This window comes from Strigops habroptila, chromosome 10 (assembly GCF_004027225.2).
Source record: "Strigops habroptila isolate Jane chromosome 10, bStrHab1.2.pri, whole genome shotgun sequence".
Lineage (NCBI taxonomy): Eukaryota > Metazoa > Chordata > Aves > Psittaciformes > Psittacidae > Strigops > Strigops habroptila.
In genome coordinates this window covers 25,047,833-25,069,370 of record NC_046359.1, presented here as the reverse complement: position 1 = coordinate 25,069,370, position 21,538 = coordinate 25,047,833, and the positions used below count along the sequence as shown (strand labels likewise).

Sequence of the window (21,538 nt, the reverse complement as noted above, 5' to 3'; positions counted from 1 at the left end):
TAAGGTGAAGTTTAAAAATGTGCTTTTGAAATCGGCAGTTAAATTATATTTTTATAAATAATTTTTATGTAACCTTGATAGCTGTGCAGGTCTAACCCACATTTTTATTATGTGACTCTGTTTCTGTTTCATGTTCCGTAGGGTCCTTTCACTTTAATAAATGGGACCCTAGGATACACTGTCTACTCTGCAGTGTGAAGTGGCTATAAATCAGAGGGAACAATTAACAGTGATACTATTCCACTAGTCTTCATTATGTTTCAAAATTATCATGCCACAGACATGGAAAGAAGTGTTCATTTCATAAATCTATGTGCCAGATCTTTGCTTAAGATGTTGTAAGAGCCAGAAATGTTCTTTAAATGAAACTGGGGCTGTAGGGATTAGACTGAAATTTACAAAAAGATCCTCATGCCATAAAAGATGATGAGGGTGACAACTCTACTAGACACTGTTTTGTTTAAATTTCTAACTGCCTGTATGTTCTGTACTGGCAGCTAATATTAGTGGCATTTCTCAAAAGATGACTCAAACAGCCCACAGCCCACAAAATGGTTTTATCTTTGAAAGTATACTTGCAAATTGCCGGAGAAAAAGTGTTTGCATCAATACTTAGAAAAATATGTATTTTGTGATGAATATTCAAGAAAAATCCAGGTTTGATAATAATCCAAATGAAAAACTGACTTGCTGTTAACATCAAAAAGAGTAACAAAAGGCTATTTGTACATAGCAGCTAATGAAAACAAGGCCAAAAGAAATTAAAAATAAATACCTCAAGTTATAAACCACCTTCTGCTATTACCTAACTTAATAAAAGAAAAAGCCTGAGAAGGTAGCTAGTTTTTATTCTGTGGCACAGAAATCTAAAGATGCCTGTTATACTAAAAACCAGCCAGGTGTATATTCTGTATGAGAGCTCCCCATAGTCAGAATTAGGAGAAGGAAAAAAGTAAAAGAGAAAAAAAGGAAAAAAGGAGGAAAAAAAGGAAAAAGGATGTACAAAACTGACTCCTACTGCAATAACCAACCGAATTCTCCAAACCAGGGCATTTAGTGAAGTATACAATGGATAGCATCCAAGAGCAACTATCACTGAAAGATCAGTATCCTTACTTAAATGCCATAAAACGCAATTAAGGATTATCACAACAATAATTCAGAATCTGAAGTATTTTCAGAGCATACCCAGGGAAGCTGCGATCTCTGACTGTGATGACAGACTCAGGCAAAAAACCAAAAACTGTGAAGTCATTATATATGAGTACAAAACCTTTTGCATAGCGTCAGAGAGAAGGCCGTTCAAGAAAAAAGAAAGAAAGAAAAGAAAGAAAGCGCTTTGTTTACCTGTTTTTCGTAAGGATATGTTGAAAAAAAAAAAAAAAAACCCAAAAACTTTGTTTATTCCAAAGGCTGGGAAAAAAAAAAAAAAATCATTACTTTTCTAGTACTATAGTCTTATGTGCCTTTTCACACAGTCATGCTTCAACAAGCCAAGAAATTCAGAGCATAAGCATCCAGTAAGTGCAGTAGAAAAAAAATATCTCACCTTTCTGCCAGAGACCTTTTACGAAAGCCTGGTACTACATCTGAGGCAGAGATACACTCTTTATGTACATAAGGTAACTTCACTAACATAACTTCATAACTGGGGGTTATTTCAGTGCTTGCAGCACACACAAATGCTCAATAAAACAAACAATATTTCAAAACATTCTCCAAACTTGTCTTGCAAATCTAAATGTTTGAAATAAACTGATGATGTTTTGAACGCTTAACTTGACATGCAACAGTTCAAGTTCTGGAGGGTATATAATATAACAGCTAGCCAAAATTTACAGAAATTCAGTCCTAAAAATTCATATTTGGGTATTTGAAATTCAGCACACATGGCTGTTAGGCATGGTCAGTGACCTGGGCTGAAATCTCTAGTGTATTTTTTGACATTTGCAGCTGTATCTCAGATCTTTGTGTACCTTCTCATAAAAACTTCAATGTAGAAATGTAGAGCATTTCACTGTTCTGGAAACGCCAGATATTCCCTTTGTCATTTTTCAATTGTGGTTCTTGCTAATTCAAGGAGGCCGGGAAGTGTTAAGCACATAATTAAAATAAAATCTTGTCAACTGAAGCTAAGAACTACCGAAATATCAAATCTGATCCAGATGCCAGAGTCAGAGTTGTTCACATTGACATTTCTCCTGCCACGTAACACCGCAGTTAGTTTTAAACCTGCACAGTGTCAGCTTTAGCTCTACTTATATAGTGACAGAAAAATAATGTGACAGCCCCAAAGAAAGCAATGAAGGCCTGAAACTAAGCAAAATTATTCTATATGCAGTGTGACCTTTTCTTTACCAAAATACATAAAACCTTCCTTAATAAGTTAATTTTTTATAAGACTGCTGTTTGCTGAAGGTAGGGAGAGAGAGAAGTGAGGCCACCGTCAAATCCCTTTCTCTTGTCCGTTAAAAATCAACAAAAACCATGCCCACCCCATAAGAAAAGGAAATCTTTGGCAGAGCAACCAGCTCATATGCTGACTGACACTGAAATAACTACCCTTAGGACCACCTAAAGGAAGAGAGTGAGGGAAGGGAAAAATTAGAATAGAGGAAAACTACACAAGAACTTGAACAGAGAAACATATCTGCACATAAAGCAGCTGAAAAACAAAAGTTAGACAGATTTAACCATCTGTTAAGAAACAGAACATTAAAATCCATGCAAATCTAGACTTTCTGAGGCTATGGCAGTATGAATATACTCCTCTGCAAAAGTTTATTTCAGAAAACTTACGGCAACTGATAAGACCTGAAGGTTCTGGATAGTAAAAAGCAACTAAGAAGTATATGTGGGGCAGGAAAGAAAATAAATAAATAAACAAACAAATAAATAATCATAGAATATTCCCCCACCCCTAAACTGCAACAGGATTTTTTTTTTTTTTAATTGATGATAAGTAATACGTCATAAAAAGAAAACATGTGAAGAAGTAAAATAAGTCAGTAAATCCTGAAGCTTGCATCACTGTCTCTGGGCATAAATATTTAACACATTTTTGTTGATTGTAAGACTGAGAACTACCTCCAACAAGGTAGTTCACCTACTAGGAGGAGAGATGCTAATCAGCAAGGCAGTCACTGGGGTAGGTGACTGATCATAATTGAGGGTGGCAGGAGGTGGAAAGTCACTACAATCTCGTTGTGTATAAAAGACACCCGGGAATGCAAATGCAACTGTCTCAGAAAAATCAAAAAACAGCAACAAAACCAAGCAGAAATACTTGCATATTGTTGACCTGAACACCTGCAAAATTCAGTCCAAGGAACTTATCTTTCATTCTGTGTTAAAAAAAGAAATGGCAACTTAAAAATGAGTACAAAACCCCCCTCACTTTCTCTGAGACAGAATATGAATCTTACCACATGAGATTTCTATGGTTCTATTCACTTATCGTAACATGAATGGAATTTGTTAATTGCTTAAATGACTTGCTGCAATTCTGTCCAATCTGTGCAACCTATGGACTCCGCTACTGTAGCAAAAGCTTTCACATGAGACTTCTCAAAAGCTTGAGAGAGAAGAGAGGGAAGTGGAATGCACCATGAGAATCCTTCCTGAGTACTCCTATCTTTCCACACCTTGATAGGGATTACCATAATGATCCCATACATTGATTTCTGGTGAATTACCACAATTCTATTCAGAACAGCATGTAGCTATACATTACTGTATGGCACTGCAAAACATCAATCTTGGAAGAACACAGCTGTAATAAGAGCAGTGCATGCTTTATAGAACTTGCTGCATGATAAATAAATATTGCACAGAAAAAGACACCCTGAAATTAAAATCAAAAAGACATTTAAGGTTTGGGTATTCTTCATTACGGGAAAGAATCTTCCATGCTGAGGCCATTATCCATCAGAAAAGCTCCATCTGTGTATAATTATTTCTGATAAATGATACTAAGCTTCATTAAAGAGGTAGTGGGGACGTGAGAGAAGACAGAGAGAGCTCAAGCTGTAAATAAATCTCTCCACTGTATTTCACTTACAATCACCCCAGCAGGAAGTCATAAAGAATTTTTTTTATAGGTAATATTTTCAAATGCTCTGCAGGCTGTGCTGCCTATTATCCATCACCTTCAGTGTATGTTCATAAGCTTGCAACAATTCAGGATGAAGGACACTATTTAACTTCTTTCCCTCTTTCCCATCCCTGTAATCATCTTCCCACTTACGCTCAAGTCCTTCTAATCCACAACGGAAACACTTCGTTGCAACGCAACTGGATTCCTAACTGAACAAACTTTCAGAAAACCTGACCCATCAGCACCTGTAACACCAAAAAGTCGATCCTGGCTAATAAGCCAGCAGAGGTGCTGAAGCCCCCTGCCCTGTGAAGGCCCAAATATGTTTTTGAAGCACAAGGTTTTACTGAATTTTCTAGGAAGGTTGTTTTAAGGCCTTGTTTTTACGGCCAACTACAGGTTTCCCCTGAAGAAGTACTGGACAGAAGGAAGAGATGATGGGTGGTCAGCAGCAACTGTGCATGTGAAGAAGAGACAAAAGTTACATGGTAAGTTTACTCTTATTACACGAGCTGGTACCAGGACATTCACATTTGAACCTTGCTACATTTCTGACAATATTCTCACATGCAGATAGAAAACAATAGCAAAACCTAACATTTTCCTTAGTCTAATAAACTACCACAATCCCCAAAATGACACTGTGATTTGTCCACAGCCAATCTGCGTAAGTAAAAAAACATATACGCAAATATACATACCTGAAAAGAGAATAAATGCTTCAGCAACTTGGCAAAACCATCTATGCAAATAGTTAACACAACAAGTGTAGCATATCAAAGATTTTTTAGTCCTAGTGCTTCGTCAGCATTATTTCCAGCAGTTGCCTCAGTGTTGAGGAACCGGAGTAGCTCTCTTAAATTTCCTAATAAAAAAATAAGCCTGTTTTTCTTGCAATGTGTATGTCTATTTACCAGCCACACTGTAAAGTAAACTCAGCTCAAGAGGGATTGTCTCCATAGAGCACCTTCTAAAATAAATCTACAGTTGGAGGAAAATGAAACTACAAATTACACATTTGAGCTTAAGTTATAGAATGCAGATTTTAAAACTCAATATATTAGACACTGAATGAATTTACACAGAGGTTTAGAATAATCTAAATTACAACTTTATCTCACTGTGTTTTGCTAATCTTTAACACCTCATCTTACTTTCAGGGAGAATTTTTGTCTGACAGCTCAATAAAGAAGAAAGATGGGTCATGAAAGAAGAGATGGATTGCCACATGAAACTCAAGTTTTATGCAAATAACCTAACAGCAGTGCGGACAAATATGCATTACAGTCAGTGCTTTGTGCAACTGCAACAGTTTAAAAACATAAGGTTTTAAAGTCAAATTTCATAAGATACTGGTGTTTATCCTAGAATATGTGTATTTATTTACCGGTAATGTATGAAGGAGTTTCTCAAAATGAGAGTGCCTCAAAATCATAATAAAATTCTATACTGCAGTTCAAACAGCTGTAAAGTTAGTTAGAAAATCCCATGACCCCTTTTAATTTGTTCTTTGGTTAAAGCCATGAATGTCTAATTTGTCAGTAACATCTAACTTTTCACTTTGCCCCAAAAGACAGGTCACTGACTTCCAAAGGGAGTCAGTGAAACATAAGCCTGAAACCAAGCAAAATCTTCATGTCTCCTTTGCTGTCACTCAGGACTTGCGCACTTACATTCCTCTTTGCTCGGTGAAGTTACATTCAGTTCTGTCAAAAGTTGCTGGTTGGAGTTAGCGGCCTGCGTGGTTAGAGAGGTATTGCTGTTGTCACTGTTCGTTTCTCCAGAGAACAAATCTGACTGGCTGTTGCTTGTGCTGGCAGTAGAGTCATCGTCTGGCTGTTTCTTCTGGAAATCTGTCAAAACCAAAATTTCATACATCATCCCACTTGCTCAATCTCACCATCCAACTTTACTGCAAAAAAAAAAAAACCCAGCATAACAAAAATAACCCCAAAACACTGCCAGAGGTATCGTCATTCTGATCATTTGTATCTCTCATGCAACACAAAGAGCAAGTCTTCAAGTTTTTACTTCAAATTTAAAATATCTTTAAAAAGTTATTTGTTCTTGAAGAACAATAAATGTTTTCAGAACTACACAAAGGTCTTGTTTCCCCAGCCATTCAAGAGCGTCCAGAGCTTACCACTGCATACATCAGTATACAGCACATGGCATCATTTTAAAAACAGTTTACACAAAACACATACATAAAGGAGCAAACATCCAATGCGGAAAGAACCAAGGCATGAAATACAAGTATAAGGAAACGTTACACTTCTCTTAACACAATACTTCTCCCTGATGTTATATAAACCACATCAGTAACAGTTTTGGCGAAGCTACTGCAGACAGCTATGGTTCTGGGTTAGCATGGGGGAGCTGGCGAGGGGTTGCCTGTGCATCACTTGTTCGGTGGGGGTTTGGTGGTGTTCCTCCTTCCTCTTTTTTTCACTTACTCCAACATGGGTATTAAAAGCTGCTTATTGATCTATGACCATAGAATTAAACATGGGAAGTAAATCACTACAATACACTAAAGCTATGTACAAATGATTTGGCTTCAAAGTTTTTTCTTTTTGGACAGCAAGTGCCAAGTAACACTAGGTCTCCACACTGCTCCAGTAGTCCAAATTCCACAACCCTGACAGCTGCCATGCTCAGGCTTACCTTGCCTCCCAAGCAGACTCAGGTTTGAGGGGATATACTCTTTTCCTTTTTAAGTGCAAATCCTCCCTTGAGAGCTTTTTTTTCCCAAACACACAGTCCTGATACCTGATTGCTACAGCATTAGTCTCAGTTCCTACCAGCTACACTACTGATTCCAGTCAAGTGGATCTTGTTCTGCTTAACATCCAGCTACTCTTGCAATGCAAAGGAACCTCTTCCTTTTAAAAAGACAGATGAAGATGAGAGACATCATCACCTCTTCGTGTTCCTAAACACATTTTTTTTTAAAAAAGTGGCATACAAAGGCAGAATTTATCCATTACACAAACACATACATAAATGAGTATTCGGTTGCTCATTATTATGTCATGACAGAGATGAAAACAGAGGAGTCCATAAATATTTACAGATAATGATGTGTTAGAAGCATGGGTCACCAACATGACTCACTGGGCTTGGAAAGCATTGCAGCCAAACAGTCCCTAAAAGTTGATTAAGGATTTAAGTTATCTGCCAGAGAAATTAAGCCATAACTTTTGCTGTGAAGAGTCAGCCAGAAGTCCAGCTTGGAGAGAAACAAGCTCAAAGCCAGAAGGAAGGTGGCGGCAACAGGAAATCATCCACCTCCACAACACAGTGCTGAAAAGCTGGTGGAATGCTTTTTGTCAGGGATGAGCTACTGGACCCAGGAAAATGTCCTACTCAGGCCTCACTAGTTATCAACAAAGTCTCAACCAGGCTGGGCTCCTGGATATTATTACTGCATTACTGAATCAAGAAAGCTTCAAGCACTTGGCATTCTGCACCAGCCACAGCCAGACAGCTGCAGTGATTATAACTGGAGCCACCACCCCAGAAGATACCCAACTCTTCATGCGTGTACCACGGCCGCAGTCCTGACAGATGGGGAGCTCACAGCTGGAGGCATTTTGGGAACCACCAGTCTATAAACAACCAGTACGGAATACAGATTACAATCGTGCAGGTTGCTTGCTGATATAAGGTGGCTAAATCTTTTTTTTACATGAGATTGCATCCAAGGCAGTTCACAGAAGAATAGCTGTATTGTGTGCACGTATCAGAACTTGGAGCAACTCCATCTTCAAGGAGCAGAGCAAAAATAATGGTTATGCTCAATATTATACACTGTGAGCAATCTATAAAATACATTAAAGTGTAGAGTTACAGAACAGCAATAGATACTATGAAATCCATTAAGATTCAGCAAAGTTTAAAATTCTCAGCCAGCTGAGATAGCTGTAAATACTTTACTCAGGCTGCACTTGCTCACTCCATTCTCTGTAAATGCCAAAGGGCATTTACAGGGAAATGTAAAATATTTTTACAAAATGGCCTATATAAGTCCTGACAGTCCTTTCACAACACTGTGGTAAGTACCAGTACTACAGTGTCTCCCAAAGCTGCAAGTTTAATAAGAGCATGTTGACCAAGGTGGGCTGGGTTTTGTTTTTTTCCTGAAAAACTATTCACCTTCGCAACCTAAATAAATTGATAAATTCTCCAACTTCAAAGAGAGCATGTCAAAAACGGTCATTCAGCGACAGCATTTCCCAACAAGCTTACTAGTGAAACACTTCAGAGCTGTCACACAGCAGCAAAATCCACCAAGGAAGCTGTCTGCCTTCATGAATACAGGACCTCATGGTCAGAACTTGCTTTTACTTAGACTACAAATCAATTAACTTTCACAAAAGCCACAGTCTGCTCAGTTGTGTGGAACCTGAGAACATCTCCTGGATCCACTTTTTAACCACTTTTTCACTGCAGACGTAAGTACTTGAGGACAAGTGTTGCGACTGCCGATCTCAAGCACATGAGACCGACTAACCATAACTGAAGTTGTAGGACTTACTTACACTACAGCAAATTATTAACAGTTGCCTCAGCAATGTGGTGTCAACAGCAATACAGTAACATAGTTTATATAACAAACTTGAGCTAAATTATCAACAGGTTTCTAAAACATTGCTTCGTAATTCATGGTCCAGTATTTACCTAGTACAAATACAGATCCAACGACTCGATCAGCTATGTTATATTTCCGCTGCATATTGGTAGATTGCATTTGGCGGCTGTTAACCAGAACTCTCATTAACAGAAATAACTTGCAGATCAACTTGATCTCCCCCCGAGCACAATAAAAGGTATCAACAATTACAGGAGAGCTGTGGCTGAATAAATCCAGTTATGCCTTAACTCTTAAATAAAACAAAAATATACACACAATACAGGTAAGATCCTAACAAGTTCTGAAGGGGAGACTTTATTCTGATTAAAATCAGAATGTAATTCTGGTGACAGAACAATGACCTCTCCTAATAGTCTCAACAAGGAAAAAACAGAACAAGAGTTGGCAAGGCATTAATCACCATGTCCAGAAGTTTCTATTTAACTAGAAATGCATGCAAAACACTTTTTTATATTATTTTTATTGAGACTTCCACTATGCTGGCAAAATCTGCGCCAAAATGCACAATGACTAACTGTAAGTCCACCAAATCCACATTCCTCTTCTCTAGTTAATGAAACTCAGCGTTGTAACTTTTTACAGAAACTTCAACTGGTCACAGGTTTAGTGGAAACAAACTTTCTCCATTTGTTAGAAGATACGTTTTCTTTTTCTTCTCAACATCCTCTCCTTTTCCCCAGTGCCTTCAGTTTGGTTTTGGTGTTTGGGGTTTCTCTGTGGTTGTGGTGGTTGTTTTTATTTTTAAGTGCAAGGTATCCTGGTGTTAGTTACAAGGCAGAGCCAGCACCAGAATAAGATGTGTTAATTAGCCATTTCCCGCATGGGAGAATAACAGAAGGAAAGATCTGTCAATAAAATGCAGGAAACACAACAAGTTATGACTACATGGTAGAGAAGTTGCCAGTCTTCTAGCTCCAAAATCCTTTTGCTTTGTCGAGTTTCAGAGCTGCACCCAGCATCTCAACTAGCTGAGCAGGAGCAGAAAATCTCAAGCAGGGCTCTCATGCACTATATGTTAATAGTGTGTTGTTTTTCTTTTGTTGCTTAGGATTTCTTTGTAAACCAAACAATGACAATGTGCATGTACAGACATGATACAAACATTTCATATTCTAGGTATACAATGAACTAAAATAGTTTACACTAAAAGGCAGGCAAGAAGCCAGATTTGTTTCCAGACTTCTGAAGACAAGTTCTTTTGCAAGGCAATCTTCTGTCCATTTTTATTCATAAAATAACATTATAATGAAAGCCACTGCCTTTACAGCTTCTGATTCTAACCCTTAAAACCAGAGGTGATACATGAAATCATGTCTTCTGCACAGGACTAGAATTCCCTAGTATGTTTCTCCAGTTACTGTTACCAGGTTATGGGAAGCAACCAGAAAGAGCCCATCTACCTGGTATGATGGATTTCACCCATTACCCCAAGATCAAACTAACAAATATTTAGAACATCCAACCTCCTTCATCACCTAAAATACTCCCAATTCTGTGACACAAAACCCAACAAACAACCAAACAAAAAAATACCTAAGGAAATACTGAGTCCTCAGCTTTTGCTTGACTGTAAGGGGTATGTAACTAAAAGCAGGGAATAACCCTTCAGCTTCTGGTAACTTCTGTGACTACAGTCAGTTAAAACTTGAGGTAAAGGCGAATATGAGCAATATCACCACGTCGTAAAGCATTTTACTCTGAAAATGACAGGCATGTCAAAATATTACATGAAATGACTCAATAGTAAGCCCGAGTCTTCTCATTTGCACTCATGCTATGCTATCATAAATCATAAAATTTATGAAACACCCAAAGGACCTTAACATAAGCTCTCCTTTTGGCTTATTTTAAGGGTCAAGGTTACAAATACTTCCAATTCTCTGGTCTACAACAGATGTTTTCATTAATAAGAAATGGGTTCATTCAAATAAATTATGGATGTTCCAAGAAGCATCAGAGTAAACAGCATGCTAAGAGGAAAATACTAGAGTCTTTAATGTAATTATTTGGGTTGATAGGCAATATTACACCACTTCTTTATTCTTCAGTCCTTTAGCTCCCATAACTTAGCAGTGTGAGCTAGCAAAAAAGTTATTTGGAGAGTGTTTGCTTCTTACATGCATCGAATGTGCAATATGTGTGGGTTTTATTACCAAAGCATCTTGTTCTTCTATAAAGCATAAATGTGTTAGTGTTCCATCAAATGTCTACTAGTCCATTAGTATCCCAACGTACACAATAGACTTTTACCTTACTCTAGTCTGATCAGAAAACATCCATACTTAAGAGAAATTGCATTTTGAAAGTACACTATGGGAAGTAACACAAATACTATGACATTGAAACAGCTACAGTGAAATGTTTACATTAACTTACTGCATCATTTTATTTTTTTTCCATCATGTGCCTGGAAAAACTGTTCATATATGAGCATGGAATAGTTCTGCCAGTTGCAAAGATTTTATTTACTTACTTACGGAGAACTCTTCAGTGGACTTTTCTGGTTCATAGCTTACTGAAAGCATTTCAAGTGTCACTCATATATAACTACATTTTTGCACAATAAATTCGTAGGAAATAGACAAAACCTTTCCTTTAAGTAGCTATCTGAATGCCATCTAAAGCTCCAATAGCAGACTGGCAATAAAACTCCACTTGAGAAGATTTTTTTTTTTCCCCCTTTTTAAATACACAGAAAGATGCATTAGCTCACTTAAAGAATAAACACAGATCTCCTGCCCTGAGGGGAATGCACTGTAGGATTTGCACAGGCATTTGTATTAGAAGATGACAACCAAAGTCATAAAACGGAATCAGAGGTAAGTACTGTACAAAACAATATTTATAAATACATAAACAATATATAACATACACACATATATAAAAAGATATTTCTTAATACATCCATAATAATAAAGGCAACAATAAGTGAATGAAATGAAAATCAGACTGGAGAAAACGAAATAACTGTTGCAGTATATTGCTGTATGAGGTATCAGGGCTCTCACCTTCACAGTTAAGCACAAAGTACAGGGAGGATTATCAAACCAGCAAAAATATTAGCAAGACAATTTTTCTATATAACTGAAATATATTTAGAATTGTTAGCACATGTGGTACAGGAAAGCTCTTAGGGGTTTTAGTCATAAATACAACTTTTTCATTTCTTTTTTTTTTTCTCCTGAAGAAAAACTGAAGTGAGACTTTTAGGTTTAGTCTTCATGACTGCTATACTTTTTACATGGCAACATGTTATTAATAAATTTCAAATAATACTGTATTTGTATGTGACAAATACTGAACTTTTCATATAACACATTTTTCACTTGCTTTTCAAATAAGCATAAAAAATACTAGAAAAAGGGTAAGTGAAATATCAAAAATAAAAAAGATGGATCTGCAAGGGTGGTAAACAGACAGTGAGAACACAGCTGCAGATACATGTATTTATCATTCAGGAATTAGGATCAAGTTACATAATAAGCTGTCGTATTTGTAAAATTACTGGGATGTTTAACATAATCAAGTCTTCTGGAGGGTTTTTTGGGGTGGAGGGGTGTGCGTTTGTTTGTTGGTTGGTTTTTGTGTTTGTTTCGGTTTGGTTTGGGTTTTTTTCCCAGGAAGTCCGATGACACTGTGTTCTTCTCTCAAAAATCAGGCACCTCTTGCTTAAAGGTGCCATTCCGTACTAGGCCTTCTTTCTCCTGGCTCTATAAAATGATTCTCCCCCAAAATGACACAGGAAGCTCCAGATTTAACTACCAGATTTTGCCTATTATTTAGCATGATGCAGAAATATTTAAGGAAAAGAATTGCAGTTTTGTATAAAAGTGAGAAGAAGAATCTACAGTAACTGTATTAACCAGGTTTATAACACTTTACATGACTGCCATGAAACAAGCAAAAAAAAAAAAAAAAGCCATTTTTACAGCATGTGATCCCACAACCTACAACATAGTTGTGAAATCCTGAATTTCACCATCTACAAAAGTAAATGACCCTCTGAGAGCAGCTTCCCCACAGAACAAACACTCCTTGATTTGTCTGGTAATAGCAATTTGCTTGCTGCAGCTATTTCAGTACTGACCAGGAACAAGGCCACTGAAAATCCCTGTAAATAACATTTTAAAAACCCTTGTGTCACATTTCCTATTGTTACTTTACAAAGCATGCTTACATTATGTGAACTAAGATTTCACTATTCCATAAAACACACCAACATGAAGAAGAATACTATTGCCTGTCATCACAGGATCCAGAGTACTGAAACGGTGAAGAGTAAACTACTATTTTAACAATTCACCTTAAATTTCCTGTTACAGAATCCCTGAAGTCTGCAGCTAACATTCTTACTTGAATTCATTTACAGAGCATGTACTGTGAGAAAGCACTATATAAAGGTACTATTACATTGCAAAACCTAAAACCAATGAGGGGCTAGCTATACAGCACCTGCATCTGACAGTGGAACTACGAAATTAAGACAATTTATTATCCAACTAATTGAGATTGTATGGATTCTGGAATTGTTACTAAACGATGTTGGTAATAATCCAACCCAAAGGGAAAGCGTGAACTTTAAACAAACTGTGGAAAACAAAGCAACCACTCCTTAATCATGACTACAAGAAAGATTATGGTTTTCAGTGATACGTGGAATGAGAATTTATTAGGAAGAACATCTACCAAAATAGACTATTAGTAAAACACCAACCGAGTGGGCAGCTTGCCATGGGCTCTTACATGCCACCACTGCAAAAGATGGCAGCAACAATAACTTGACCAACTCCAGCAAGAAACAAGAAACCCCAGCACCCAACAACCAGGAAAAGTAAACTGATGTAGAGTTATGGAATTAGTCTGTAAATCAACTGGCTGCAGCCATTTGAAGGATCCATTTGGCACTTACAGAGAACAATCATTTAACATGACCTGAAGGTAACACAACGGTGGAGATAGAATTATATACAGGAGAGTTTTAAAAAAAGTACCTGGGGAAAACAACCTAAGCAGCTGTGATTTACAGAATTTATTTTCTAAAGATGCCTTGGAAAACGTGTAACATGAGCATTTAAAACCAGACAATATGAAATTCTAGAAAATACTAAAAAATGTAAGTTTAAAATTGACTAAGAGCAGCACACAACCTACAAAATCCCCACAGCTTTATCACTCCCCTAAATTTCTGTGTCTTTATCTCTAGAATTCTTTTAGTAGTAGTATCCCTTTATGAAATCAGAGTAATATATGTCCCACTTCAAGTTAAGTTCACAGAGTGATGATACATCAAAATCTATGCTTCTAAAGGGGAAGAAACATTCGTTTTAATAAGAATCTGATCCATAAACCCATAAACAAAGCACTTTGCAACAGCAGTGAGTCATATGAAGTAAACTAATGAAGTGAACTTTGGGGTGCTTTTGTAATAAATGAGAGATCTTCAAAACGGGACTGTAACTGACAGAAATAGAATTTAATTACCATTCATATTTATTCTGGACACTTCATTCACCAGGCACATAGGAACTAATATTACTTTAATAAAAGAAATGTTTCAATTAGCCTTTCTTGTACTGGAGCTATCTTTTAAGTCACCTTATCATGCCCTTTCCAATACCTAGAGAGAACCCTTCAATTTCAAAACGCATGTCTATTATTTTTTAATTAATTCCTTCAATTTAATTTATGCGGTTCCAATTAAAGTGAACATTTGCCTCATTTTCTGTCAATAATAGTCACATTTATAGTCGCAGTACTCCTAAATATTTGGCTATACTATAAATTGTCAGGATGTTCACAAGGGATAAAAGGCCTCGATGGTAAATTAAGCCTTCCTAGTACTAACCCACAAACCCCTCATCAGTGCCCTTTCCCTCATCTCCAGTTAAGGCACCTTAATAACTGCAATTACCAAAACTCTCAAAACATCCGTCAGAATTACTCATTTATCAGATTCTTTCCCCCAGTCTCCTCAGCCCAGAGGCAGAGCTAGAAACCATTCTGGAAGAGAAGGGAGAGGAGGCATTTTCATTTCCTGGCCTCACTTCCCCACACACAACCCACCCTTTGAAACGTGTCTGTGAGGAATTTTAAATAGTATTTTATCACTATTTAGGTTTTACCACCAACACAATGAATGGTGAAGTGAAGTATATGGGGTGAGCTTCTTCCCACTCTTCTCAACCCTACTGGAATTTATTCGTGTTGTAATAAATATCTGCCTTTCATATGCAGTAGGTAGAAAAGAACATGGAGAGGAAACTCCGACAGTCCTGTCGTGGGGCAAAAGCTTTGCAATGCTTGGAGTTTATACGAGCAATTTGTGACCTTAATAATCTACAGTAACATGAAAAAACCCAAGTCATGCTTTAATCACACAAGTGAAAAAGCTCACTGGAAACACTGGAAGGCACCTTTGTGCCTTAGCTTCAAGCTCCACATTTTACTAGCTTCCCAAAGGAGTCCAGGAGCTTAGTGGAGTAGCTGTAGTTTCCCACTTACCATCCCCTCCATCCTATTCTGTAATCGTACCGAAATACAAGAGCAGTGTTCAACCTGACAACAAAAAAACTGCAGACATTCAATGACCAAGGAAAAGAAAGTTGATGCAGATTTATGAATCCAAAAGGTCAAAAACAGCAAACTCTCACTAGGTGCAGATGCTGCAAACTACTGCGTTACATTAAATTCTGACTATGGAACAACACGGCCAACCCCAACTTAAGCACCCCTTGCTTATTTTCAACAAGCTTACAATACATGTATTTCTTTTCCAGTCTTCTAGGAAAAAAACTATGAAGACACGCAGATACCAAAGAACTGCCTACATAAAATAAACATTGCTTAGGCCTCTCTCAGAGCAACAAACATGCTGAAGTTTTGAGTTAATAAAAACAACTTATTTTACTTCTATTTATTAAAATTGTTTTCTGCAAGAAGGTAGTAGAAATGTTGAATTCAAGTCAATGACAACACACATTTTCATTATTAGCCAATTCATCCCAAAGAAAACAGCTGGAGCACATCTCAAAATTTGAAATCAGTACAAAATGGCTGCAAAAATAAGTCATCTAGTGAGTGCATATCCAAAGCTTATTGATTTTCTTTTTTGTGTTTTTTCTTACAAATACTATTTCAGTATTTAGATGCTTCTCTCGTTTCTTTATATTAAGTGAAGTTTAGGGAAAAAAAAAAAAAGAAAAAAAAAAAAAAAAGGAAAAACTGCTCTCCTGAGAATGACTCATTCCTGTCCCCCCCCCCCTCCCACTGGAAAAGACAGATAAATGTACTTCTCCATTCACATATACCACAAATACACATGAACTTAAAGTATCTCTTATGATGATGAAGTGATCCTTCTGCCTGGCAGTGCTGTGGGATCACTGCTGAAACTGGCTACAACACATACTCATATCTATGTCTTAACATGGAAATAAAGTGCAATAAACAAAAAAGCATGAGAAGAACATGATCCTTTTGCTTGTTACATCCATGATTTGTGATCTGAAATGATCAGACTTCTTGTGCTACCACTGCCAGTTACTGGAGATGAAAAAATTTAATCTTTTGGCAGTGCTGTTTCCAGAGCTCTGGGTAGCAAATTATTGTTATTGGGCATAATGGCTCTGGAATCCCTTAAATAGGAGTTTTCACTAGCAAAGCATAAATTCCCAAATCAAAGCAGTGATACGCCAACCTTGAACAATACATTAATCAAATGCTGGAAATGTTTGGATCCTGCACATGAAAACAGATTCTGTGGCCAGTCCTCTATGTTCCAAGTTTTGTTTCTGGGAGTTTTAACAGTGTCATGGCCATAGAATTAGGACTCCTACTCATGGAAAGGCCTCAGCTTTTTTGCTTTTCATCTACAGCCTTAGAGAAGACTTACAAGGTTTCACAGGTTCTTCTATTAATGACATACAAAAGAAACAAAAGCTATTTTGAGTTTTCAACTTGGGCTGGGGGGAGAAGAGGATGTTCTCGTTATGCTGTGAAAGAACAACAGGAAAAAAAATCCTAAAATGCTTACTAAACACAAAGGAAAAGAAGGATGAAAAATGTTATTCTCACACATTCAGCTAGTTTGTTACACTTTCTGAAATGCAATGGCCATGAAAAGCAAGGAACTAAAATATGCTTTCAAGTAGCGTTTGAAAGCATTTTTTCAAGCATTCTTTGCTATGCCTAGACAGAGCTAGAAATAACAATTATATAGCCTCTTCAGGGGCTCACATTCTATAGATTGATAGATTGAACCCATGCCTGAAAAGCTTTGAAAGAAAATCTTAGAAATTATCTGTTTCTCGGCATTAATAAACTACAAGATAAACAGTTAACAATAACCTCTCTCCTTCAGTTAAGAGTGGCTAATTGTGTTTCAAGTACAAGTAATTACAGGCATTTGGAAACTTAACTGAGGACTGGCATGTAAAATTCAGATCAGACAGCTAAATATGAATAAACTAAAGGATGAATACATTTTCAGAAAGAGCCAAATGACTGCTAGAAGCTATTAGCTGTTTCATGCACATGGTTCTGTCTCCCTGCTTAAAGCACAAACATACATAGAGCCGATCCTTACAGCCCAGCAAAAATAATAAAATGCAAGCTATCCCTGCAGCAAGATGGGAGGCTAGCAGAAAAATTTAATTAACTGACAAACTCAGAATAAACTGGGTCAAGCAGCCAAACCTTCCCCATCATAATCAAACAGCTACAGTGGCAGGAAACCCTGTATGCAATTTAATTCTCTTTAAAAACAGTTCTACTAGTTCTCCAGGAGCAATCGGAGAGGCATCCCCCACCATGAAGCTTCCACTTCAGTGTGTGATACAGCAAACTAAACTCTGTAATGTCTGCCACCAGAGGGAGGTGTTCTATTATATTGCATTTTCCAAAAAACTTTTTTCCCTGCACATCGATTTTTATTCTATTTAATCATCATCAAGAGGGAACAAGCTTCTTTCTTTCTGTAAAGACACTTTGAAAAGTCTCTTGTTATTTATTTAGACTAATCATTGCTATGGCAAATTTGATTATCTATTTAACAGAAGCAAATTGGTAACTAATCCATCATTTCCATGCCAAGCAATCAACAAAACCCCTGCCCTTTATCCTCTCTTTCCAACCTCTAACACAAAGACAACAAAAACGCTCATCTTCCATATGACAAGGGACCATTACAGAATTTTCTTCTAAACCAGAAACTGCTTCTACATTCTTCAGTAGGGAGAGAGAAAAAAAGTGTGAGAAGTGGCACCACCTTGCTATGTCACATGAATCAGTTCAGCAAATCATCAAACTTGAAAGACATATAAATTAAATAGGAGAAAAAGAGAGTTGCAGAAGCAAGACTGATGTCATTTCACCTTTGCTAAATTCCGCGGCATAAATTAGTGGGAATAATCAGTAGCACAGTTTCCTAAAAGACGAAAGAGTGGTGCCAACTAACTGCAAGCATCTATTTGTGCACAAGTGTGAGTGGATAGAGGCAGACACTTCTGGAAAAAGATTCAGAGTGCCTACACGAAGAGAGAAACTACTGCAATATCAAGTGCCTAAATCACTCTCTTCAAATACTTGTCTCTGTTGACCACAGTGGGCAACTCAGATATACGTGTAAAAAAACCATACCTGGTAACCCAGCCATCTTCCTTTACAATGGTTCCACCTATTCTGCACAAGTAAGGAATAAAAACAAACCCCTTATGTTTGAAAAAAGAGAATTATGAGCTTCCTCTGGAGCTAAACTGCTAATACATGAAAGATTCAGATCAATAGCAAATAGTAATACAGACGAAAAAGAGAGCATTACATTTTCCTCTGTGTATCAGGTCAAACACAGGGTACATCAACTCCAGTCTTCATGAAAAGAAATCTGTCACCCATTGCATTGGCTATTTCTAATTAAAGTCCGTAAGTTTTCCAATATATGAATGTTAAATGGGAGCTTTTATCAGGAGACTCTCCAATGGTAAATCTGATCTTGCTGGAGAAGCAGAAATATATCTAGTAAAAAAAATGGGGAGTAAAATTTTCCCTATTTTTTTTTTTTTGCTTGGAAATAGCGACAGTAAATCTAAGAGGTAATACTCTGTGGCTGACTTTCCACTGTTCTTCCTTATCTAAAATGTTCTAAGGTAACATTTTAATGCTGCTGAATTGTCTGCAGATTAAAATATCTCTGAGGCAAACAACTTCAGAAGCTGCTCTTCTGAAGGATGGATTTTACTCTCATAATCATACAGTAGGACCATAGTGACAGATATGACACCAGATATATTTTTATGCCTAGATATAAACTAAACTTCAAAAAAGAAGTATTTAGTGCAGGTCATAATGGAAGAAAAATAATTTTTTTTCCCCCCTCCTATATGGAAAAGAACCATTACTTTTATTCATACTATGGGTTGGATTATCTCTCAAAACACTATTTACACACAAAAAGATGTTCTACATACTTCTTTAAATAAAAATGGGCTGCACTAGATATTCTAAAAGTGAACTTCAGGGAACATTTATTTTTCTGTTACTTGTCCAAGATTTCTGTAAACATTAATACATTAAGATTCCCAGCAACTGAAAACGGAAGTAAAATGAAGGTATTCAAGTGATGACATCAATCCGCAGCCTAATGTTTGAGGGTTTTTTCCGAGTTGGTGCATGTTTTCTCCAAGATTTTAACTTAGAAATTAATTTGTAGACTTGCATGCTAACTGCACTGATACTCCACAGGAAATCGACATTTGATTCTTAAATCTTGTTTCATAAAGGCAAGCCTTCTGCAGATCTCCTGCACTTGATTTCACAGACTCAAAAGCATTCCTGGTTATGCCTTATCTTCTCCCTGCCAAATTCAGCAATGACTAAGAAGACGTTAGCATCACAAACATTCTGATACGAAACCCAGGTATTCAATTCCATCAGCATACTCTCTTGCTAATTAATTTGTGACCTCTTCAACACACTCTGGGACTTCAGTCTACAATCTCCTCCAGTATAGAACATAATTCAACCTTGACAGCAACACTGGTCTGGCTTCCTGGTTATTCCTTCATTTCCAAGCTCCCCAGGCTACATTAGAACATGTCAATTGCATCTGGGATAAACAGGGTGATTATAGAAGCTCAGCTTTCAATTACGAGATTTTAATACCTTGTATTTAATTTTAGGAAGAAAACTCATTTTTTATATTTTGCAGACATTTACACTAACAGCCGTGCTACTTCTGCTTTGCCTACTCTGTCCAGAGTCTAATTCTGCTTTATTAAATCACCACCAAACCAAGTTCTCGTTGTGATGCTGCTTTAAATAGTAGATTTAAATTTGCATCCTTGAAAGTACTTTTAAAAAACAAAGAAAAATAAATCAGCTCCCCAAAAGAGACCATGGTGGCCGCAGTGACAGATGAAATCCAAGCTTTTGTAGTATGTTCAACTGGATTATTTCAAGCTGCTTTATAATGTACTGTACACCATTTAGAATGAAAAATGCCTTATGTTACATGTCTAAAGGTAAAGTTTGTATTTACTGTTGAACAATCTTTTCATTATTTGCCAATACACTGAGTGCTGTTAGCTACATTTTCATAACCACTTTGTAAGGGTATCCAACTGCCTTTAGAGATAGGAAAAAGCTGTGTATGAAGAAAATTAAGCCACTTGCCCGATTTCATGCTGGCGATGCATGAGAAAGTCAGGCAGCTTACATTCGTTTCAAATTGAGGAAGGGTTTTTTTGGTGAGTATTTTTAGAAGTTTTGAGAACAGTTTGCCCTGTTTTCTTAGTCTTGCACTCTTGGCCACTACTGATGGACAGGGTGCTGGCTAGTCATAGCTTTGGCTGGTTCTGTACAGACATTCCTTTATTCGATTTCATTAATTATTTAGGAATTGTTCACTTGTGCACAGAAAATAGTTTGAAGAGAGCAAGCAATGCTGTAAAAAAATGGAACTCAGGAAAGAACAGAAAATCAGCAAAGAAAGAATATAGTTAGGAGTATACTGTGTGAAGAACTTAGTGCCAAGAATTATTTAATATGAGTATTCTGATATTAGCCATTTTGCTTGCAAATTAAAAGGTCTGCCACTCATATCTTGCTTAATCAGACTGAACCTTCTAGACAAAACCTGTTTTTTAACATTATTTCTGAAAAAGAGCTCAGTCAGTCCTTCTGAAATGAAACAGGACTAATAAGATCTTTATAAACATTACACAATACTTCAGTAGCCTGCTATTTTGCAAACAGAAAGTGACTAACATAAATTCAAAAGAAGTAATGCTGTGGCTGACACCAAGAGCTTTTCACTCCCTGCCATTTGCTCTCCTTTTCCAGAGGACCCCGAGACAGCTCATCATGATGTATGGAAAAATTACCACTTTCTCATTCTAGAGCTTCTGTCTCTTATTCCTGCCCATCAAACCTGAAATCTCTTCCTTTCTCCACACTCCCTCAGAAAAGTAGTTTTAGAAACATATAACTTACGTTCTCTGGTAAATTTAAAGATGATGTGCACAGTTGGGATTTCCCATCAAACTTGCACAATGATATTGATTTGCAATGCCATGAGAATAACTGCAGCAGTCTGAAAATCTGCAGCAGTCCTTCACGTTGGAGACATGGCACTAATCTCAAGAATTTTCAGATTACTTTTCACATCAAAATTAAGTAGCAGAGAAGTAATGATTTTTTAAAGAAGTGTTACAGTCACAAAGACTCCTAGGAACAGGCTTGTCTGTCAAATACACTGCAATGCCAGATTCTCAAGCTTTAACTCATGCTAA

General features: G+C 37.0%; 1 protein-coding gene across 5 annotated transcripts in view; it reads right to left on the bottom strand.

Annotated features, from left to right (window-relative positions):
- The window catches only part of ZFAND3 (zinc finger AN1-type containing 3), a 142,255-nt gene that overhangs the window by 46,166 nt on the left and 74,551 nt on the right, over positions 1-21,538 (bottom strand). For all 5 annotated transcript variants that reach the window (XM_030499217.1, XM_030499218.1, XM_030499219.1 and 2 more), the window contains one exon: positions 5,770-5,949. In XM_030499217.1, the coding sequence (XP_030355077.1) occupies positions 5,770-5,949 (180 nt within the window). The remainder of the gene's footprint in view (positions 1-5,769; positions 5,950-21,538) is intronic.